Source organism: Ochlerotatus camptorhynchus, unplaced genomic scaffold (assembly GCF_037179485.1).
Source record: "Ochlerotatus camptorhynchus isolate MF236.1 unplaced genomic scaffold, CSIRO-AGI_Acam_v1.1 ptg000286l, whole genome shotgun sequence".
Classification (NCBI taxonomy): domain Eukaryota; kingdom Metazoa; phylum Arthropoda; class Insecta; order Diptera; family Culicidae; genus Ochlerotatus; species Ochlerotatus camptorhynchus.
In genome coordinates, this window is record NW_027040775.1 from 206,643 (window position 1) to 231,607 (window position 24,965).

At 38.9% G+C, this 24,965-nt stretch overlaps 1 protein-coding gene across 4 annotated transcripts in view; it reads right to left on the reverse strand.

Annotated features, from left to right (window-relative positions):
* Positions 1 to 24,965, reverse strand: part of Graf (GTPase regulator associated with FAK) — a 110,610-nt gene that overhangs the window by 20,066 nt on the left and 65,579 nt on the right. For 3 of the 4 annotated variants that reach the window (XM_065228337.1, XM_065228338.1, XM_065228341.1), the window contains 3 exons: positions 24,603 to 24,776; positions 2,711 to 2,828; positions 2,549 to 2,646 (listed from right to left, as the gene is read on the reverse strand). In XM_065228337.1, the coding sequence (XP_065084409.1) occupies positions 2,549 to 2,646; positions 2,711 to 2,828; positions 24,603 to 24,776 (390 nt within the window). Of the gene's footprint in view, positions 1 to 2,548; positions 2,647 to 2,710; positions 2,829 to 18,427; positions 20,130 to 24,602; positions 24,777 to 24,965 lie in introns of those variants that run through there. The other variant, XM_065228339.1, reaches the window with a different exon arrangement.

Genomic DNA, 24,965 nt, shown 5'->3' on the forward strand with positions numbered 1-24,965 from the left:
CCTGGACCTGTGTGTGGGATTGGAGATGGGGTCTTCAAACCATTCATGATGTCATGATGTTTCCACAATCTCCAAGAATAATGCTGAGGTACTGTTTCTGGACCATGACCCATCACCACCGAGACGCATCGTGGATAGCACTGTGGAAGCCCCCGATTTATCTGCCTCAGTCGCGCTTATTCCAGCCAGCGCTCAGCATAGTCGTCTCGGCCCTGAGTGTAGATGTAGGTCGGGGGTGTCGATTCAGCCTCTCTTTTGTCTGATACCGCTTCAACTCTAGCTGTGGCGCAATCTACCGGCCCCTCGACCGCAAAAACGACTGCACGATCATCCGTAAGCATGTGGAATCGTTAGGCTCGATTTCTTCTCAATTTCTTCGAATCAAGCTGGTTTGCAGTGGCGCTTTGCAGACAATGGCACACCATTAATTGATCCACTACGTTCGCATATGCGGGTTGCTTGCTATGTTCTTTTGGACGGTTTTAACTTTTACGGGTTCACACAAGCCAATACTTTTCCGAATCGAAATGGACGTTTGCTAGATCTTATCATGGCAAATGATTCCGCATTACCGGCACTTCTGTTTCCTTGCCGGTCGAGCCACTGATTAATCTAGATGCCGATCATCCCGCTCTCGTCGTGTCATTTAGTTTAACTTAGCCGATTGTTTTTACGCCGTCATCTGAGTGCTACTCTTTGGACTTTCGCCGAGCCGATTATGTTGCATTGAACAATGCGCTTGCGGAAATTGATTGGCAATTTATCGAAACAGCCACTAGCGTGAATAATGCTGTGGATTTTTCAGTGCTGCACTGATAGGTGCTATTTTCCGCGTTGTCCCAGCACGACGACCCCCGCAAAAGCCTCCATGGTCTAACCCACGCCTAGGCGTGCTAAAATGTCAACGCTCTGCCGCCCTCCGAAAGTATTGTAACTCTTGCTCGCCGTACTACAAACGACTGTTCAATTTTGCGAGTTGTAGTTATCGAAATTACAATCGGTTTCTCTATAATCGACACGTGAGACACACGGAAGCGAACCTGCGCATGAATCCGAAAAGTTTTTGGTCGTTTGTCAACTCCAAACGGAAGGAATCAGGGTTGCCTTGTTCCATGTTTCTCTGGAATGACTCGGTGACTTGTTTGCTCGTCATTTCAAGCAAGTGTTCCATGAATTCTCCGCTTCGCCGACACAAGTGCTTGATGCTACTGTTGGGATGTCACATGAGGTGTTTAGTTTCGATATTCTGCGTATTTCAAAAGACATGATGATAGCCGCAACACGCAAACTGAAGTTCTCGTTCGCCGCCGGACCTGACGGCATTCCGTCATCGGTTCTAAAACGTTGTGAAACTAATAACTGCCTTCCACTTGCGAGGCTATTCAATCTCTCGGCAAAGCAATGCGGGAACTCCTGCCGCTGGAAACTTTCTTATCTGTTCCCGTGATGCAAAAATTATATCGATACAGAACAACACGGCTTTTACCCGAAGCCCTCCGTGTCCACGAACCTGGTGCAGCTTACTTCTAACTGTCTACGATGCATGGATTCAGGATGGCAAGTCGATGCTGCGTATATGGATCTTAAAGATGCATTTGACACGGTGGACTATAATATCATGCTGGCCAAGCTGGAGATACTTGGTGTCTCGTCAACGACTGTGTATTGGTTCAGATCTTACTTGGTGAATCGCTATGTACGGGTTAAGATTGGCGCGACGGAATCGGATGTTTTGTCAAACAACTCGGGAGCTCCGCAAGGCAGTAACCTAGGACCGGTACTGTTTACGATCTTTTTAAACAACGTCACCTTTCTGATACCATCAGGATGCCGCGTTTTCTATGCAGACTCACTTTCAGAATCCACTTAAATGACATCATATCTAGAGCTAATCGACAATTGGGTTTTATTTTCAAAATTACCGACGAGTTCCGTGACCCGCTATGCCTCAGGTCACTTTGCTGCTCGCTTGTGCGATCCTTATTGGAGTCAAGTTTAGTTGTTCGGTGTTTGGTGCCCTTTCAATGCTACCTGTATTACTAGAATTGAATCCGTTCAACGCAAATTGTGAGATATACTCTTCGTTTCCTCAATTGGCATGACCCAACGAACTTGCCACCGTAAGAGGAGTGCAGCCGTCTCCTGGGAATCGAACCATTAGAGGTGAGACGGACGGTCGCTCAAGCTTTTTGACTGTCCAACACTGCTGTCTCAGCTAAATATGTATGCCTCTGGGAGGCCTCTTCGTCAAAGCGACTTTTTGTTTTTGGAACCAAGGCGCCGAAATTAATCACAACACGACCCAATTCGAGCAATCAGCCGGCAATTCAACAACTTCTTTTACATGTTCGACTTCAATATATCAGCTGACGTGTTTCATAAAATTCCCAATTACATATCGGTTGTTTTCGATTCCCAGCTACTTAATTCCCGTTGAAAACCAGCAGATGGAGATGGAGATTATTAATAATTAAATACGAAATAATAACCAAGGTGCTTAGACCCTAGCTACGCCAATGTATTTCAATAGTTAGACATCTGTACTTACCTTTTGAACTTTGAGTTGGAGATCTGATAGATAGTCTTTGGCATCTTCTGCTACTTCATGGCCAAGGTGGTAAAATACTAGCCAATCGGATATGAATCCTACAGAAAACAAAAGGAACACACTCATTAAGCTATATCAACAAAGAAGACACTGATTACTCACTTAAAATAATTTCCACAAACTCGAACTTTATCCTTTCCTGTACTTCCTGTATTCCCAGAACATAACTGAGGGATTCCTGCAGGTATTCTCTTTCTAGCATTCCTAATGATGCATCCGCCTGTGTGAAATAAAAAAAGAATGAATAGAAAACAAAAATAAGTTAAATTCAGTTGAAAACAAAAGTGTTCACCGACTAAGAAAAAAACATTAAACGGAAACAAAAAAAAACAAAACCTGTAGATATAGCATCATTTTCAAACGAGAGTGAAAAAAATATGCGGAAATATCAATTTGAATGTGAGTCAATTTCGACGGCTTTAAATTGCGAAATTTTCTTCTCTCCTGTTATGTTCACGAAAAAAAGCACTCGTCTACACCCCTAGGTGGGTAAAATACCAGGCAATGCAGTAATGCAAAAAAGGCGCGGGAGGAAACCAGTCAATGAATGGTGGTAGGCGTTCACCGTCGAGAGATGCTCAGCTTGTAATCCGGACCGGCTGTTATAATTAAGTGTGAGAAAGAAAAATATCCTCCAACAACTAAACAGCAACAGTCATCACCACCAACAGACGGCAAGGCAGACACAGTACACAAAAAAGTGTATGAAAAGCAAGATAATTGTAATAATGGCAATTCAAGGGAACTTTCATCAAACGGAGAGCTTTGCGAATACCGACCGAATCAATCATGCGTGGGGTCATCGCTATCCACTTGCCAGCGGAATTGAATTGAGAGCTGGGTGTTTGCAGACAGACAGACCTACTCCAATATCTTTTCTATTTTAAAGCTGAATTTAAAGTGACATTTGGATTGCGTTAATGTCTTTTAAAAATATAATTTTAAAAAACATTTTAAAGAGTAATTATTCTTGTCTATTTTTCGTCGGTTCGAAACAAATCCGTTTAATTCAACTGAATTTCACGTAGTTATGCTATAATTGTCATAAGTGACCGAATTGTACATGAGTTTTTCGTAGTGTTTACTTATTCAAAGCTTTGAACTGTAAAAAATAATACGTTTTCGTTGAATATCCAAAAAGTTATCAAAAATATGTATGCTAGCTAAAAAAAAAAGTCTAAGTAAAAGAAAACATAAGAACTGTCACCATAACATTACTTTTTCCCTCTATACGAAACTTTGTTGCAATTTGCCCGAAAAATATATTATCTGGGTTTCTAGAAAACAGGGATGGATATCAAGTTTGTCAAGTTCCCCCACCAATAATAAAGCATATGGTAGAGCTGATAACCCTTTGTTGCTTTTTAAATTATCTAAGTTAGGTTTCAATTCTGGACTATTAAAGAGGGTTCAGTTTTCAGTCATACTTGTCTGGTAGAACGCAATGAGTAAGGCTTGATCGAAATTTGTCATCAATAGTGAATGTTACTGCTGGTGTGCCACAAGAAATATCCAGATTGGGGGTAAACGGACACCCTAAGTAAAGGGTGATACGGTCAAAATTTGGTCAAGGGAAAACGCGTGTAAATCGGTGAAATCGTTTATTTAAAAAATCAAATTAAATTTCTTTTTCAAGTTCAATTAGTATAAAATTCAGGAAAAATATTCAGTTAGGCTTCCGCTTTTCCAAATCCGAATTGCCGGGCCTTACGCTTGACCCCTGCCATCAGATTTTGTACAGCCACCTTGTCCACCTTCTTCGCCGCAGAAAGCCAGTTTGCCTTGAACTGCTGCTCGCCCTTAGCAGTTTTTTTGGTCTTCTTTAGGTTCCGCTTGACAATAGCCCAGTATTTCTCAATTGGGCGGAGCTCTGGCGTGTTGGGAGGGTTCTTGTCCTTGGGAACCACCTGCACGTTGTTGGCGGCGTACCACTCCATGGCCTTTTTACCGTAATGGCAAGATGCCAAATCCGGCCTAAACAGTACGGAACAACCGTGTTTCTTCAGGAAAGGCAGCAGACGTTTATTCAAACACTCTTTCACGTAAATTTCTTGGTTGACAGTCCCGGAAGCTATGAAAATGCTGCTTTTCAAGCCACAGGTACAGATGGCTTGCCAAACCAGATATTTCTTTGCGAACTTTGACAGTTTCATGTGCTTGAAAACATCTGCTACCTTTCCCCTTCCTTTTGCCGTATAAAACTCCTGTCCCGGAAGCTGCTTGTAGTCGGCTTTGACGTAGGTTTCGTCGTCCATTACCACGCAGTCAAACTTCGTCAGCATCGTCGTGTACAGCCTCCGGGATCGCGCTTTGGCCGTCGTATTTTGTTTATCATCGCGATTTGGAGTCACTACCTTCTTGTAAGTCGATAGTCCGGCTCGTGTTTTGGCTCGATGCACGGTTGTAGACGATACACCCAGCTTATTTGCGGCATCTCGGAGAGAGAGGTTAGGGTTTCGCTTGAAACTACCGGCAACTCTCTTTGTCGTCTCAGTGGCTTCCGGTTTTCGATTTCCCCCCGATCCAGACTTCCTGGCTGTCGACAAACGTTCCCCAAACACTTTAATTACATTTGTAACGGCTGATTTGGCAACTTTTAGCGATTTTGCCAACTTTGGGGCGAGTAGCTCGGATTTTCGCGATGCGCGAGCAAAATTTTGATACGCTGCTCTTCTTGCTTGGACGGCATTTTGACAACTGAAGAGTGAATTCCAAAATCAAAATAGGAGCAACATTCTACACACACACACCTTCAAAATGAGGGGCGTTCAGGTTTTTTAAATGCAAAATTGAAAGAAATACGTCAAGTTGATATTGACCAAATTTTGACCGTATCACCCTTTATTGTTATTTTTTCGTCTATAAATACAGCATTTGGTTGGAAATATCAATTTTGTGTAGATTAAAGTCATGCTTAAAGGTACTACATATACCTAGTTATGTTCAATTTTAATTAATAACACCGAAATCCATAACACGTGAAACCGAACCGAACTGAACCGTTAACAATCAACTGTCCGTCTTACCCACAGTTTCCATAAGTGATTAAACCTGATTGTTTTTCCGATGGATGGTGAGAAGAACACTGAGGAGGAGGAGAGAAAGAGATGGAGATAGAAGATGGAGCCGCACAGTGGGGCAGTAAACCCGGTAGCGTGGCCAAAACCTCTAACGCCGTATGCATTCTACAAATTTTCACTCTTCGACAAGCTGCTCAGTTTATTAAGGGCCAAGTTTTTGGTGTTTTCTGATTATTCCTGCCGCATAGGTGGCGCTCGAATCTATCTTTTAAATGGGGACTTAGAAGGATGAATTCTTCCGCGAAGTTGTGAATTTTATAGTTCTGAGAAATGTTGCCGAATACATCAAAGACTTGTGACTCACCTAAAGTGAGACATCGGCCGGTGTTTTCGTCAATTTTTACTCTACCCTTCTGATTCATATTCAGACACCTTCATATTTGGGACACTTTATAATTATATCTTGAAATACCTATACTTATATACACATTAAAAAATATCACGGTTGTTCCTGTAGTTAGCCCACGGTTTAACAACCATTTTTAAAGGTATCATCCCGATTATACGATTTCACGCTGGTAGTCTACCTAGTCATCCCTCGAGGATGTAGAGCTGACAGCGGCTCACTGCGTCAAGCTTGTGGAGGAATGGATGAGATCCAAGAAACTGGAGCTTGCCCATCACAAGACGGAAGTGGTCGTAGTCAACAATCGCATGTCGGTACAGCATGCGACGTTGACAGTCGGCGGAAGCATAATTAGGTCTGTGCGCTCTCTGAAACTCTTGGAGGTTATGCTCGATGATAAGCTCAGCTTCGGCTGCCACGTCGAGTACGCCTGCAAGAGAGCGTCTACGGCTGTGGGGGCATTATCCCGCATGATGTCAAACAGCTCGGCAGTGAATGCAAGTAAGCGCAGGCTCCTCACTGGGGTCGTAGTATCTATCCTCAGATACGGCGGCCCTGCGTGGGCTGCGGTACTGGATATTGACTATCACAGGCGTAAATTAGAGAGTACACACAGGCTAATGTGCTTGAGGGTGGCCAGCGCATACCACACCATCTCGAGGGAGGTCGTCTGTGTCATAGCAGGGATGATGCCAATCGTATAAAGAGGACGTGGTGTGCTATGACGCGAGGACCGTTCGAGGGGCGCGCAACAACGCGCGAGCGGTGTCGATTGCGAGATGGCAGTCGGAGTGGGAAAACTCCACAAAGCGGAGGTGGACCTACCGCTTGATGCCTTCCGTATCAAGCTGGGTCAACAGGCGCCACGGGGAAGTAAACTTCCACCTGATACAGTTCCTGTCAGGCCATGGCTGCTTTAGGAGTTACTTGTATAGGTTCGGACATGTAAGTACTCCCACCTGCCCCACGTGTGCTGGCGTCGAAGAGACGGCCGAACACGTTGTGTTTGCCTGTCCACACTTCGAGCCAGTATCGAGCGCCATGCTAGCGATATGCGGAGCGGATACTAGTCCGGATAACATCGTCCCTAGGATGTGTGGTACCACCGAGAACTGGAGTGCGGTCACCCACATAGTTTCGGAATTACAACGACAGTGGCGTGCCAAGCAGCAGTTGCCTACTGCCCGACTAGATCGATAGTAGAGTATTGCTAGAGAAGCGCCATAGCGCTATAGCGGCCCCTCCCACGAAGTAATACCTTCGGGCGGTTCCGGGGGAGGTCAAGGGCCAAGCGCACAGGGTAAGGTTTAGTGGGTCGGGATTGCAATTCTCCCATCCCCACAAGATCGATAGAGTATTGCTAGAGAAGCGCCATAGCGCTATAGCGGCCCCTCCCACGAAGTAATGCCTTCGGGCGGTTCTGGGGAGGTCAAGGGCCAAGCGCACAGGGTAAGGTTTAGTGGGTCGGGATTGCAATTCTCCCATCCCAACACCGTGATTCCATGCTCAGGTGACTGTGAGCAGATTCCCCCCTGTATATAAAAAAAACCCTAGCAGGCCTGGGTGCAATCCCAGTAGGCGCCGCCGGGATGTTCTGAGGCATATAACATCTCTGATCACGCCTTCGAAAAGGAAGTAAAGCCGTTGGTCCCCGGTTCATGAGTTGATGGGTCGATAGGTAGGGTCCAGGTGTGGGAGCTGCCTTCCTGGCGTCGGTAGCATTGGTGCTCAGCACGGAAAACAAGATCGGCGGAAAACAAATCAAGGAAAAAAAAAGAAATATGAATCATAATTTTTCACTTTGAAAAAATGTGATTCATGTTTCGGACAACACAGTTTTATTCATTTATTTAATAATTTCATAAAATTAAACGACATGAAACATGAATTCAAATATAACGTAGGTAATAATAAACGAGTAAAATCATATTATACAGAGATTGCCATCGTACGTAGCTTGATAAACCATATTCAACATAAGGTGTCCGAAATTTAATTCTTTTCTGTCCGAAATTTGAATCTCCTCAAAGACAAGTAACTGATGTTTGAATTTTGGTAGCACTAGTTAGATTAAAAAAAATCGAAATGTTTTGATATTTACATTAAAATGTCATCTCAGATAACTCAATTTAAGGATACTTCAACAATGTATTAAAGAAACGAAACTAAATAATGTGTTTCCATGAAGTATGTGTCCGTGTTCTGCGGCACATGCCATAAGTGTCCGAAATATGTATCAGAATGGTATAAATCCTCGTGTCGAAATTATGGAACCTATTCAAATCTCACATGTTTGGAAATGTATCATAATTTTTTGAAAAAATATTTTCAAAAATGTCATGATGTAGTGGAGTATAAAAATGTCAACAACGCAATATTTTTTATATGAATGGTTAGTGCAGACCTAGTTAGATATTTCAATGTGCATAGTATAATAGAAAACAGCAGACGATTAAAAAAACAGGTTCAAATGATGTTTTTATTAAATTTTACATATTCTAATGACGGTTTATAAACATGTTTGCTGATCCCCGTTGTCCTATGCATACTGAAATGTCCAACTAGGTCCACATTAATAACTCTGAATAAATGTGTCCGTTCATTTATGTACTAATCTGAGTAAATGGCATTTGGCCACTAATTTGAAACATTTTAGAAAATACTTTTATAAAAATGTATGATATTTGTAATAATTGGGAAAATTTAAACAGTTTGATAAAGTACTAAGTATTATGCTTATTATGATAATTATTTTCATGAGGAAATTTTTGCAAGCCGCTTACTCACTTTCAGCACAAACGAAGCGACAGACGACTAACTGGTGAAGAAATCAATTAAAATAATGTGGTTCGCTGTAATAGAATTTTCTTAGAGGCTTGTGCCCTCAGCCAGATGGGCTAGTATTTTTGTTTGGATTTGAACAAAGTTGATTTTGTGTGCAATGTTCTTTGACAGTGTGCAAAGAGTGTATCATTTTGTCATTTTTTTTATGCATTACTGTTTTGAGTAGAGTGAAAGAGATAGAACCAAAACATTCTAGTGCATTTGGTGAAAATGCTAGTACAATCCAGTAGTAGTGTTGCCAGTGGTACACTGAAAAATTGCAATAGCAGTAACCAAAGTTTTTCGATCAGCTCCGTCTGTAACTTCGTTTGTGCTTTCAGTGTGTCTCAACGACAACAAAAGATAGATTCAAGAGCCACCTATGCGGCAGGAAAACGAACTAATCAGAAACCACCAATAGCTAGCTCTTTGTAACCTAAACAATTTTGTCGAAGACTGCAAATCTGTAGAATGCATACCCACGGCGCTAGAGGTTTTGACCACACTACCGGTATCGTTTCCCAACTGTACGCCGATTACGTGGACAACGGTGGACGTGCCGAAGTAGTAGAAGAAAATATGGTTATTAAAATTTATGTGAACTGAAGTCGGTTCTATTACGGTGCTTTTTACGCGGTACGTTTTTAACGATTTCTCGAAAACGGTACAACTTAACGACCTAATTCTAATCACATTATCTGTGTTGGGTCAATTTATCAAATGGCGTACTTGAAAAAAAAATCACAACTTTTGGTAAATGCAGAATTTATTAAAATTCAAGATTTTATTAAATGTGTGTATTTACCCTAAATTACCATATGCTAACATAATGCAAAGATTTAAAAATGTTTTAGCATGTGAATTAATCCATCTTGCTTGGTCGGTTTTTACGTGGTATATATCCTGTGCGTAAAAACCGACTCCAGTGTATTATTGAAATTTGTCTAAATACTAAAATTTGTCGGAAAATTAACTAGGGTAAGTGTACCAGTTTTGGCACTAGGGCCTACATCAAACTTGAAATAAATTGACATATTTTTTTGCGTAGATAATATATGTATAATATATATTCTAACTTCGTATTGATTTTTTTTTCTAAAGAATGAATGTGAAATTCAAGATAAAGCCAAAATTTGGTACAATTACCCTAGGACTGTATCGAAAATAAGTTTTTTTTTTCCTTTGGTTTGTTTTTCCGTCGATCTTGTTTTCCGTGCTGAGCACCAATGCTACGGACGTGCCAGGAAGGCAGCTCCCACACCTGGACCCTACCTATCGACCCATCAACTCATGAACCGGGGACCAACGGCTTTACTTCCCATCCGCAGGAAGGCGTGATCAGAGATGTTATGCCTCAGAACATCCCGGCGGCGCCGACTAGGATTGAACCCAGGCCTGCTGGGGTGAGAGGTAATCACGCTTACCACTACACCACCGGCGCCGTTGAAAATAAGTTGTAAACAAATCTTTCTTTCCAAGTGAGTAAAAAAGAAGTTGAAATGTAAAAATATTATTTAATTATTTATGTAATGTCTTTCTTTAAAAGTTTAAGTCGCGTATGTGTTGCTCGGTGTAAAGAATTGGCAGTCATATGTCAATGTGATCGACATTAACGTGAGAAAGAAACAACTATGTGTGGAAGAGAATACAAGTTGATTGAGTCATGAAAACTAAGGCGAATTTTTGTAATGAAGAAGAGGGGGAAGGACCAGTGATAAGCGATGCAACTTAATTCCTACAGAGACTGCTCGATATTAACAATTTTGAATGGTACAGATTTTAGAACAGATTTTTTTTTTCAAAAATAGTACAGATGAAAAAGATGCTTTCTACTCCCAGTACAGATGAGAATGTGGCAGCACTGGCCGGGTTTGCAGCAGAGTTTGTTAAGGAAAACGGTACGCTGAATTAAAGTGATGGGCTCAAGCTAAGAAAGAAAGCGACTAACGAATTTTGAATAAGAAAGGGCATCAGATTAAACTCATGATGTTCTGCTCAGAAATCAAAAACGGTCGCTCAAAGGCCACCGAGTTACTTATATCACATTACACTTCTTATGATCGAGTTGTTGTAACCCGGAACAATGAGAAAGAAAATGTGACTATAAAACTCCTTAAAATAATACAACCTGGGTTTTATCCCACGATTTTCTGTTCAGTATGCAAAAACGGCTGTCTACGGCAATCGAGTCCCTCATAAAAAAAACAAACAATTTATGATCGACTTTATAGCAATCATTCAAATCCGACGACGGCAATTGCCTTATAAAACACGATAAGCAAACTATGTAAGCAATAAGTAGAGAGTAAAAGCACTAATGACCGGCTTAGGTGAACCTGTACTTTCAAGATCATTATCGACGCCGGCAAAGTCCTGGCGGTCATCCGGGAGGGGATTGTTATTTCTAAGAAACCGAATATACCTCTGCATCTCCAAAGTTGTCACACGAAGACCGTAGTTGTTAGTGAGAAATGTGAATTAGATCTGAATTCACTTTGGAAAGTAATGCGATATTTAAAAGCATGGTAAGCAAAATCACTGCAGAGCTGTTACAAGATCTTAAAAATTTGATCCTCGAAATCAGCGATTTCTCAAAAGAAATCCGCAACTTCATATATTAATCCGCGACAGATAAAAAAAAGTCTTCAACGCTAAAAAATACCATTTGTATAACTACTACATGGCATTTCAGGCTTATCGCATACTAGCTATTTCCTTGCCCACAACTCAACTTTTTCAAACGCTCCTACATTTTAATTGAGAGCTTTCTATGCCTGTACAATCCTATACCCAAGGAAGTCGGGACATTTTGCAACCCGAAAATTTAGCGAATCGAGCCCAGCTTCCTCCAGCATAGACTTGATTCGTAGCAGCACCTTTATCGACTGAGCTAAAGGAGTATCGTTTGTACCCTTTGAAAAAAAAAAGAATAAAAAAATAAAAATGTATTATCTTCAGTTATTTATGTTTTAGGTATTATAAATTCTGACTATTTTGTGAACATAAAAAAACACATTATGAGATTCTAATGAATAAAAGCGGCATAGCTATTCATGCATTTTCATTTGAAATGCAATTTAGCTTGAAAATGATTAACAATTCCAAGAAAATTTAATTTTGAATTCCAAGGATAGTTCTGCAAAAATTTTGAGGAAAAATTCTAAGGAATTCTGAGGAGTATTCCATGGATATTCCAGTTATAATTTTCAGAAAATTTAAAAGAGATTTCCAAGGAAATTATAACAAGCATTACTAATGGAAATTCTGAGCAGAACTTTTTTTAAATCCTATGGTAATTCTATGGAAATTTTCGGTGAATAAAAATGCATGCTGAGGAGAACTTGAAGTGATTTTTCAGGAAAATTTCACGGAATTGCTAGAATTATTAATAATATGAGGAGCATTGCAAAGTGAATTCAGAGAGTTTTCTGCAGAAAATTGTAGGAAATTATAAAAGAATTCATTTTTTCCACAATTGGAAACAGAAAGAGGTAAAAAATGAAATCCAGGTGTGGAAGCTGTCTTTCTGCACATTCGATTACCGTCAATGGATGGCAATCGATGTCCGTCGGTGATTGGCACTAGTTTGCGGAACAGAGACCGACGTTAAATAAAAGAAAAATAAAACTACCAAAAATATTTGAGACGACTTTGAAATTTAAGGGTTCGAACTTGAAATTAATCAAATAGCTGAGACTTCATTCTTATAATTCTGGGATTTTGGAACTTTGAAAAGTGACAAGTGAATTCCGATTAGCAATTTTCCGTTTTTTTTCCCGATGTTTGGCCGTAATTTTGAAAAAAAAAATCTGGTTGTGCGATATTAATAAAGTTAACTTTGACATAAAGTTATGTTAACTGTCATAATAACAAATCTGTAAAATGCGTGTTGATCCTGTGACACTACCCGCCTGTCTCGATGCCGTGAAGCGAGCTTGATCGCCACAAGTTTTGTAGATTTCAATTATTTTTTTAACTTTATTTTTGAGATTTTTAGCCGTAGGCTAGTTTATCTCGTGAAGTAATGAAATTGGCTTGTTAGCGGAATGCTTAAATAAAACAGCAAAAAAGGGTTATCTTCCATTTAATTCCACTTAAATAATTTTATTTTTAAATAATAAATGACAGATACGTATTTCGACTACAATGTGCAGTCTTCATGAAGACATACTGCATTTCCAGAATTCATTTTCAATATAAAAGTTTAAAGTGTAAGCATCTTAATCATTCTGTTCTGGTAATCATACTTCAAAATATGTTGTGATTAGTAATGGAAAATTGGATGAATTCTAAAAAAACTGTAAGATTTCAAACTTTAAATGTTTGGCTGGATGCGTAAAAAAACTGGAATGTTGGCATCACTGTTCTGAAAATGATAAAAAAGAAAATCGTGATAATTTTTCCTAAAAAAAATTCGCGCAATTCAAATAAATTCCGTTATTTTTTCGACATTATTTAATGTTTCCGCGATTTACACGATTGAAAGTTCAAATTCGCGACAAATCTGGGAAAAAAAAAGGGAAAACTGTGCCTGTTGTAACAGCCCTGCCAAAATAAAAGTTTAAATTGTAAGCATCTAAGTCATTCTGTACTGGTTATAAAACTGGATGAATTCTAAAAACCAGAAGATTTCAAATTTTAACTGTTTACGGACTGGATGCATCCAAAAAAAAAAGCTCGGGCATCACTGCTAATACACGATAAATATAAAATAGTGATAATTATTCCTTGAAATAATTCGCGCCATTACATTGAATTCTGCTATTTTTGTGATAACACATCAGTCCCATCGCGATTTTTATTTAATCCCGAAAACATGAAGCCACGAGAGAGCAGTTAGAATTAGTCAACTTTTCCAAACAAAACTAAATCTTCTTGGTCATGTACTAACAAGCATGTGTGTTCTATCGCGATCGCGGCATCTATTTTCTCCCTCAAAATTAATCATGCTTCAACAAAAACAAAATCATAACTCATCACACATACCGAACCGCACCAACCGATCACCACTAAATTGTTAATCGGATTCAAAAGAAAGACAGAACAGCTTTTGTAACATGCCACTTGATAACTAATCAAATCAGAACTGTTTATTCAATTCAAACGTGTTACTGTCTAAGATCTGAATCTGATCGATTGTAACATACTAACCATCCCAAGTAACAAATCTAGAGCTGCTTGGCTATATTCCAAATTTATAAAGGTTTTATTGCAGCTGCAACCATTACCTACAGCTTTATGACGGTCATATACAATGCAAGTCATGAAACATTCTTATAGCTATCTACAAAACCCCTATAAAGCTAATTAAAAAACCAACTGATGCTTATGCTATTTTCACTTATGAAAGGTTTTATGATTGCTTTGAAGTATACAAAAAAGTAATATAAATTGCCCTTATAAAACCAAAAAATTAATCCTTTCGTTGCTTTATAAATAAGCGCAATAAAACTAGTTGGCCATGAAACAGTTATTTAAAAAAAATTATAAGCATTCAGTTGCGACTGGTCAGAAATGTAAATAGGTGGTTTATTTTTACAACATAGAAAAGAATCAAAACTTTCCGGTACTTCCAAGCGGAGCGCAAAGAAAATCAACAAAATTGTTAGCATGAGCATGAAAACATTTCGTGTATACGTCTCGCTCGCATATACATGGGGTGACACGGTCGAATCTTGGTCGAAATGGTGACAGTCCTAGGGCAAAAAGGTTGAAATCACGCATAACTTTTCATAAAGGTTAATTTACCATTCAAAACTTTTCTAAATGTTTGTAAAATTCATCGGTTGCACCCGTAGAATAGGAATATACATTTGCCCTCAAATAAAAAAATGAATTCAAGCTGAACATTGCATTAGGTCCTAAGTAATATTGACAGATTCGCTTCGTCAACTTTCTCTTTGCATCCCCACGGTCATGTAAAGACATTCCCAGGTATTTTCAGCACATAAATCGATAAAAGAAGCTTTTATCTAGCATCCAATACGACAAACACATCAAGAAACGGTTCTGTGAATAAGTTATCAACGAAAGAGAAAGTCGACGAAGAGAATCGATGTTACTTAGGACCTAATGCAAAGTTCAGCTTGAATTGCTCTTGTAAAAAGAAAATAGTTCTCGTAATAAAATCATGCATTATGCTTTTCTGTTCTGCTTTCATCCTATGCACACTGGGCCAGGAATGCAACCTAGCGGATCAAAATTAATAACTCCGAAACGAAGCATTTCCGCGACTTGGTGTCATCGGCAAAATTTCTCGTCATAATAAGGACCATCTATTGACATAAACAAATAGTTCAAAACTCTTCCGCAAAGATGGTGTTACAATCTAACTTCTTTCTCTGACGTTTTGGAAACTTGATGTCTTCGGCAAAGTTGTTTATCTTGACAAAATGAACAGCTCTTTCAAAGACGTTAAATTTCCACAGTCTACTGGTTCCAGAAAAAAAAAACAATTTTTGAACATTAATATCTCCTAAAGCGCAGAAAATCGCAACCTGACATTTTCAGCAAAAAATAAGCAATACTCGATAAACAAAATATCAAAATTTGAGAGAGGTATATTTTGGTGTTTTGTAGACTTGACGACTTAATGGAACATTATTTTTTTCTATAACTTTTTTAATGCATTGAAATGGCGTTTTGAAGACTTGACGACTTTGGCAAAATTGTTTATCTTGATAAAATAAACAACTCTTCTTCAGACGTTAAAACTTCACAGCCTACTGTTTTCGAGGTATATTCATTTAAACAATATATTTAAAATTAAAACACTTATATTCACATTTTTTCTGTAATTTCACATAACTCGAAAACAGTAGGCTGTGAAGTTTTAACGTATTTAGAAAAGTTGTTTATTTTATCAAGATAACCAACTTTGACAAAGTCGTGAAGTCTTCGAAACACAAATTCAATGCATTAAAAAAAGCTATTTCACAGCAAATTTTGATATTTTGTTTATCGAGTATTGCTTAATTTTTGCTGAAAATGTCAGGTTGCGATTTTTTGCGCTTTGGGAGATATTAATGTTCAAAAATTGTGTTTTTTTTCTCGTTTTTTCAACAATATCTTTGAAATTTGAAGCTTAATCCAGTATGTTTCTTCACAAAAGCTATTTATTTAATGTATTTGCATAAGAGAATAATAAAACATTATAAAGCTGTAAGCAAAAAAACCAAACCATATTTTCAACATTTTTTTTTAACTCCATATAACTTGGAACCAGTAGACAGTGGAAATTTAACGTCTTTGAAAGAGCTGTTCATTTTGTCAAGATAAACAACTTTGCCCAAAACATCAAGTCTCCAAAACGTCAGAGAAAGAAGTTAGATTGTGGCACCATCTTTGCGGAATAGTTTTGAACTATTTGTTTATGTCAATAGATGGTCCTTATTATGACGAGAAATTTTGCCGAAAACACCAAGTCGCGGAAATGCTTCGTTTCAGAGTTATTAATTTTGATCCGCTAGGTTGCATTCCTGACCCAGTGTGCAATGTAAGCATTAGACATTTTAAGAAATTGCGCTTGGTGTTTTTCTTGCCTGCTGTCCTCTGTCGCCATATTGTCATTATGAAAATGCCATTAGCCTTGGAATAAAATCAATAAAATAATGGCTAAATAAGAGATCCGAAATGATTTCCAGTGTGCATTGGTATGAATTTATGTATTGAGATCAATTTTCTGTAAAATTAAGGTAATTCCATCAAATTCATTTAAATTTCTGAAACAATCTTTTTTGTTAACTTGAATTATTTTGGAGGCGCATTTATTTAACGCTCATATTATCTCAATATACACGATAACATTTCAAGCGCATATGTTTTGGAACTTCTAAAAAGTCATATATTTTATTTAAAATTTTCACTAATGTCGCCATGAAACAAAATTGATGGCATGGTGATCTTGACACCAACACTCAAACCTATTTTTACCGCTAAAGATTTCCATTTGGAAAAAAAGTTTCAACAGAACAGAACAGCAACAAACTAATTTATGGCGGTTGCTTTGAAGCCAATAAAAATTCAATTGGCTTTATAACTGATTTTCACCAAAGCGTAATAAAACTGCTTGGATACAATATTACTCTTATAGAGGCTATGAGAACCTTTTGTAGAGTATGAGGCTTCCTGACAAAAGGTTTTAAGACAGCTTTATTGTGATTCTCAAACATGCTTTATAAACCTTATCAAGAGTGGTCCACTAAGCTGTATGACGATCTTATAGCGGTTATCAAAAGGTTGTGCTGGAGCTATTAATTTTATTGGCGGTTTTATGAAATTGATCTCAATAACCACTAATAGAGTGCAATAAAACAAGAAATGCTACTTGGGATTGCCGTAATTGACAAAAATAAAAAAGTAATTGAATTCCATTCCATTCAGAAACTAGTACTGTGCTGTTAAATAGTTATTTAACCCAAAATGACAGGTGAACAAAGGTAATTTCATCGCACATCATGCCAATGTACGAAGCCAAAAAATATTGGAGTTAAACAATTCGGCTCGGTTTGCGACAGAGATTCATTCATTGTTTTTGTTTTGTGGCATACCAGCAAGTTCAAAATCCGCCTTTCGAGTACTGACTGAGCGAGCGGCTCGTACCGACCAACCGGGTCTAAATTCCGAAAGCGAAAGTTTCAAAGTGAGAAAAACGTTGCACTATTGTAATTCGCTTGTTATTTACCAGTACGCTTTGGAGAAAAACTTACAGCTCGTGGACTGCGTTTCTGGGAGGGGAAACACAACAATAGAGCATCTTCCAAACGGTAATTGTTTTAACAACTTGTTATTATGAAATAATGGGGTCTCTGACTGCGAGATGATGTCATGGAAGCGGCAAGATTTGCAGGCCAACACAATCGTTGAAGAAGCCACTGTGTCTTTTTTGTTTCAAGGTTAGGCCATAATGATTATGGACAGCAGCAGCACCAGACGATACTGTATCATATCCCACAATAGGATTTTCTTCATTCTGTCTTGCTTAACGAAGAACAGCTGTATAGTGGTTGTTTCTTCTTCAGTAGATGTTCTTTGCCATTTTATCCATATTCGCATACAAATGCCAACACTCATACCGATGCACGGAACTAAACACACGCCAGGTATGATGTCATCGGGAAAAGTCACGCCAACCATCTACGAGCCACTGTCACCGATGTCATTCTGTTTTAAGATGGGTGTCTAATTTTACCACCTGCCTAATAGGGTTACATAATATACCCAACAGGAGTCGTATCACAGCTAAACTTGTAGTTTGCCATATTCACGCCTTTGATTGGCACTTTATCCTCAGAGGCCCCACGATCGCGTGAGTGTGTCTTTGCCGCCCTCTGCTCCTATCGAACTTCATTGACCAATAAAAACACGCACACTAATTTTGACGAGGGAAAACTCCTTGTTTCACACTCACACATCATTATTTGCTTCAACTTTAGCATTTATCAATGGAAGATGGACAATATGAAGACTATGGTAAATCGTTTGGAAAATTTTGCATTCGATATCATTTCCCTACAATTTTTTACACAGCCCGATGAAAAATCCTTATCATAAAATTAAATCACTTCTTACACCAATTTGTAGCACCTTGCATGAAATCGACTTCCTATTTGACACCCGTAGGTGTAATTCCTGATTCGCCCAACATTTTCCTTCAATGTCACTTTTACTCATAAATAACGCAATCTATTGGCTTTGATTCGAGGCAAACATATTCCAATGATGCTGCCTTTACCACAAATCGTTCGGTAAGGACAACTGCGTTACAATTTTCCACCATCAAACACTGCGAAGCACCGTTTTGCACGATATCCTTTCCTGTTCCGAATAATGCGTTACCGAAAACACTTTTCATTCACCCGCTAACGACTCTGTTGATTGTAATTTGCTTAAAATTTTCCAACCGTTCGCGAGAATAAGCGAAAAAACAACATACAATTCGGGACCGAAGTGGAAAATCACTTTTCAAGCGGATGAAAAATCTTCGCACGCGAGGAAAAAATTAGGATGTGTGTTGAAAGTGAAAAACCAAGAATATTTATGATGATCCTTCACACATCCTTGCACTGGGTGTCGTGGTAGTCGTCGTCGTCGTCGTCGTCCTCGCGTTTGTTGAATTCATGGTGGTTGTTCATTGCTCTACGGACGGTGATTGCAATACATCGGAGGGTGGAAAATGACTAGGTTCACCCGCACAGTACAGAAAGTGAGCGGTTTTCTGACCATCGATAATTGAGGCGAACCCGCTGTGTCAATGAGTCTGCCGGACAAAAATGTTCAACAAAGAGCTTTATAAACCGCTTAAAGATTAGTCTTTGTCTGCAATTTAATAAACGCTAACAAATAGAAAGATAATTCCTAGAGTATGATAAAAAGTTATTAATAATTATAATATAATAATTAATTATAATAAAAGTTCAATCTCTGTGTGTAACGCACCTGGACAATCAGACGCAGCAGCGAAAACCACAGATTGCAGACCTTGCGTGACTTTCGTTTAGATTCACGAAGAAAATAATGAAGTAGAGTGAACTTTTCCATGATTTTTAACGTAGCATTTCCGGAAGATTTTTTGATGTAGGAAATTCTTACCTTCCTTAGGTCAGGCGCCCATTGTTGTGGCGGCGGCGTTGTGGCATCATATAATATGTCAAACATCTTGTCGAAATCAGCCTCAGCCTGGTTTTACACAAACTAACCCCATCCTCAGGTAGGGGATAGCTTAACCTTGCAGATAGAGGTGTATCATCTGGCAATACGCCAAAAAGATTATCGGATATTGACTATATACATACTAAAAACCGAAACAGAGAGCTCGCTTGAGACATAAATTCTAAAACTTACAGCACAATGTGTTCTAATACCTGATTATTCTTTTTAAGCAAATTGTTTTGTAGCTTTCTTATTTTATTAACGCCATTTCACACAAATTTAATGTTACTCAGCTCTTTTCCGATTGAATTCTATGATCCTAGACTACATTCACCGTTTGCTCGCAGCAAGAAAATCCGACGTTCTCACACGCCAAGTTGGCAAAATTGCTGGATGTAGTCAAAATCGACCATGACAAACGTTTTAAAAGTGTTCGGGGAGCGTCAGTCGACCGTCAGAAAGCCTGGAAGCGGCGGCAATCGTAATCCGGACGCGGCAGCGACGACGAATAAGGTGGCGGTGAAATATAAGCGGAATCCTAACCTCTCCATCCGGGACGTCGCTGGCAAGCTCAATGTCTCCCATACTATTATTATTATTTATCTTTATTAGGGAGGCTTTCAGCCTTGGGCTGGTTCGCCTCCATCTCCCATACTACTGTGCATTGGGCCAAGAAACGAGCCGGGTTGTCGACGTTTAAGAAGGTGAAGGTGGCGAACCGAGATTACAAACAAAACAAGTTGGACGACGAAACTTATGTGAAGGTGGATTTCAAGCAACTTCCAGGACAGGAGTTTTATACCGCATCAGGAAAAGGGAAGGTGGCTGAAATTTTCAAAATCATCAAACTATCGAAGTTCCCGAAAAAATATCTAAAATTTCGTCTGGCAGGCCATATGCACGTGTGATCTAAAAAGCGGCATTTTCATTACTACGGGAACTATCAATCAAGAGATCTACGTCCAGGAGTACCTGGAAGAGCGGCTGCTACCATTCCTAAAACAACATAATATACCTGTGATGTTCTGGCCGGACTTGGCGAGCTGCCACTATGGGAAAAAGGCAATCGAGTGGTACGATGCGAACAACGTGGTTGTGGTACCCAAAGATCACAACCCTCCCAACAGCCCAGAACTCCGCTCAATCGAACGGTATTGGGCCTTGGTCAAACGGAATCTCAAAAAACTAATAAATCCATGGAAAACGAGCAGCAGTTTAAATCTAACTGGCGTTCGGCGGCGAATAAGGTCGATGAGACCACTATGCAAAATTTAATGGAAGGGGTTAAGCGAAAGGCACGGCAGTTCGGATTTGGCAAACCAAAAGAATAAACGAACATTTTTTTCCTTTAAATATATTAATTGAACTACCAAAAGAAAAATTCGAAGATTTTTGTGATATGAATTTTGACTGAAAGAAACGATTTTTTGTCATTTATTATGTGTAATGAAAGAAAGTAATTGTGGCCAAAAATCAAATCTCACCAATAATTATCATGAATACGCTCTGATTATCTTCAATTCGCAAACAGCAATGGCTACGAATCTCAAGCCATCAAAACTAATCAGCAATCAACCTCACTAAGACTCACTACAAACAAGAAAGATTTCCGCATTGCATTATTTGAGTACCGGGTTGCTCTCAACCTCGCATTCAGACACAATTTTACATGTGGTGAATAATCTCACAATATTTAAAGAGCTCGTCAGCTCAATACATGGCACGCATAATATTGCCATTACTGTGGAAGTATGAACCTTATATTTAATTCGTAATTTCTTTTGGAAATTTTAAAACTGCGCAGAATTATAGCACTTTACGATACAAATGTTTTCGGAAAAATCGCAGAGCTCTAGGATCAGTTTAACGAAATTACCACTTTTATGGGTGCTTCGGATTTTAAAAGGTGGGCACTTTTTTACTTAACAACTTTTCTAAAGCTAGCCGGATGTTATTTCTTTAAATTAGGCATCCTAAAATCAGAGATGGGTTCCAATTCGCTAAAATCTAATAAGGTACGTATGTTCGTTAATGCCGGTTCTTATAGAACGGACCCTATTAACCATGCTATAATAATCTCGACTGTTTATAGTTGTTGGAAATCATCTGAGAAAAAAAAAGTAACGTAGTAGGAAAAGCTATGGGGAAATTAAATTGAGGGTTTTCTGTAGCAAACTCACACCCGCACAAACAGTGCGGCGTACAGTTTAGAAACAGGGTTCATTCGTCACAAACAGGCACGAGCAACACAGTAGATATTACACACGGAAAACATAGATCTCGCCTACGTATCGTATCATGAATGATTCAGAAGAAATCATACGGTAGACTTCAAAATGGTAGAGTAAAATTGGCGCATGCGATTTCATCACGAGCCACATTAAAATCTCCCTCTCATGAATTCCTAATACGCGAGAGCAAGGCTGGTAAGGATATTCTCTTATGCTCTCAAAAAGACAGTAGGAGCTTGATCTCTTTGACATCAATATCGAGTTGACAGTATCTAACGAAATAAAACGAGAGTTGCCAATGTGCAAGTGCCTGATGATGACATCAATGTAGCGGAAGAATATGCGTGGCAGTGCAATTTGTTATTTCGACACTAGGATACACACAATCCGCAGGATCCGATTTAAATGAAGGGTGCACGCATGGTCAATGCATTAAATTGAATTGAACTAGAGCGTCATCTACATCAGAAGAAATTTAATAAATCTCAATAGTTGCACGTCAGATTTTTTTTTTAACAGATGGAAAAGGAAAACCTTTTTCGATGCTCCCTTAAGGGGCATACGTTGGTCAGTTTTCGACCCAACGCACACTTTCGTATTGTATTGTACTATACCTAGAACATAGACGCTCACAACTTTTGAATACTCCTCTCCCCCTTTAAATGATACGTCATTTATGCATGGTTCTAAAATGTGATTCCAAAGTAGGGGAAATGGCTTTCATGTTGGCCTATGTATCTAAAGATTGGACCCATCGTTAAAAATATTCTGTTCTTCAATTTTTCTTTAAACAGTACATCATCTGGGCAAAACCAATGGATATTTTTGGTTGCTAGTGAAAGATTGTCAAAAAATACTTTCCATCAAATTTTTTTTTTACTGCACAAAGTTTTGTTATATGTGCAGTAAAAAAAATTGAAACAGAATTTTGAACAAAACATTCGTCTTTTACCAAAACTAATTATAATTATTTTCCATGGTGAAGTGACTAAATTTATAAAATCTAATGTGAATTTATTGTTATTAATAATTGGGTTCTATAGGGTTATTGAGATTTTTTTTCCTTGATTTGTTTTCCGTCGATTTTGTTTTTCGTGCTGAGCACCAATGCTACCAATGCCATGGAGGCAGCTCCCACACCTGGACCCTACATATCGACCCATCAACTCATGAACCGGGGACCAACGGCTTTACTTCCCTTCCGAAGGAAGGCGTAATCAGAGATGTTATGCCTCAGAACATCCCGGCGGCGCCGACTGGGATTGAACCCAGGCCTGCTGGGGTGAGAGGTAATCACGCTTACCACTATACCACCACAGTGGTCCGGAATGCAGATTTAGGTGGAATGATATGTTTTGAGCCTGAAATTGAAACTTTAGACTAAAAGTCTCTTCTACAAAGTTGTTCTTTATAGTTAGGCCCTTATTTTTATGACAATGAATTCTAGGGTGGTTCTTATTATCATTAAAATCAAAAATCTAACTTTTATTAAGGTATACATTCTTCGGCAAAGTTATAGCTGAGCTAATTTCAAGCAACCTTGTAGAAAACAACTTTTATGTATCTCTTAAATTGACCGATTTAGAGCTATTTTCTTGAATTGAGTTAGGGTGGCGCTAAAAAAACAGTTATTTTGCTCTAGTTTTCTTATTTTAAATTTCTCATCAAAGGTGATTTTAAGAGATACAAAAAAGTTGCTTTCTACAATGTGCTTGAAATTAGCTCAGCTATAACTTTGCCGGAGAATGTACACCTTAATTTTTTCAAACAAAAAAGTTAGATTTTTGATTTTAATGATAATAAGAACCACCCTAGAATTCATTGTCATAAAAATGAGGGCATAACTATAAGGAACAACTTTGTAGAAGAGACTTTTAGTCTAAAGTTTCAATTTCAGACTCAAAACATATCATTCCACCTAAATCTGCATTCTGGACCACTGTACACCGGCGCCGCTGAGGGTATTGAGGTTATTATATATTCGAAATTTGTAATGAAAATGGAACCAAAATCTAAAACTACATTCGCTTTGAGGCAATTTGCTAGTTATGTTTCAAAAGCGAAGTGATTATTTTGCTTTAACTTTTACGTCCCAACCCTCAACACATTTGCTGGCATCAGCTTTCATCCGATTATTTTTAAAGAACCTCCAGAAGATCACAAACTGCAAAGGATCAGCAAGTGGTTCATCCAAAATTCGGAACCGATCCGGAAATATTCCGGTATCCAGTGGGATCACGGCAGTGCTGGATGTGAAAAAAAGTTATTGTTTGCTTTTTATTATATTGCGTTTGGAATAGCGATATTTTCATGAAAACAATTAAATATAACCATGTGAACCTTATTTGGAAGTGATCACCAAACCGAAATATCGAAACAGGTTCCGCCGGCGCTTCTTTGGGGACAATTCTTTTTTATCACCAAAATATGCCGTGCGATATATCAAACTTCATGGTTTTGCAAGATCAAGCCGATAGATATAGTCTGATCTCCGTATAAACTGATATGGCCGCTCTGGAACATATGTAACAGGTTACACCAGAGCCTCTTGGGGACAATTCCTTTTTTATCACTAGAATATGCCATGTGACATATCAAACTTCATGATTTAGTGATATAAAGGAATTCTCCCCAAAACCTGTTTCAGTATTCCGAAGTGTGTTCATACATCTTCCATAACAAATATCGCTATTTTGAATTTAATATAATATGGATATCGGAATATTTCCGGAATGGTTCCGGAATGGTTCCGGATTTTGGATATGAAACTTTCACCAATGTGTGATTCTTTGTAGGTTGATTCAAACTATCCAACTTATTTGTTGCATGATTGAGATATAATGAACTGAATTCAATCAACTTACCTCCACCACTGCAGCTCCTGGCTTTTTGGAGGACATATTGAGGAACCGTTCTTGCGCCTGGCAAAACTTAGCAGTCTTTTTGTCGTACTTTTTCTTATTCTCCTTCACACCCCCTATATGACACTTGCGAAACTCTTCCAGCGGTCCAACGATCTGGTCGTGTGCTCGGTCCAGCTGATGGATGGAAAAAGCCGACATGCGAGAAACAGGAAAGGGAAAAACGAAACATATCATGTGATGATGCAACTCGTTCGGTAAATGTTTACTGCGCTCTACACCTTATTGGTAGACTTTCAACAGGCTTATTCGACAGCAAATTGATGCCCGGAAAGGAAGCAGAGGGTGTTGATATAAGAGGCGTAC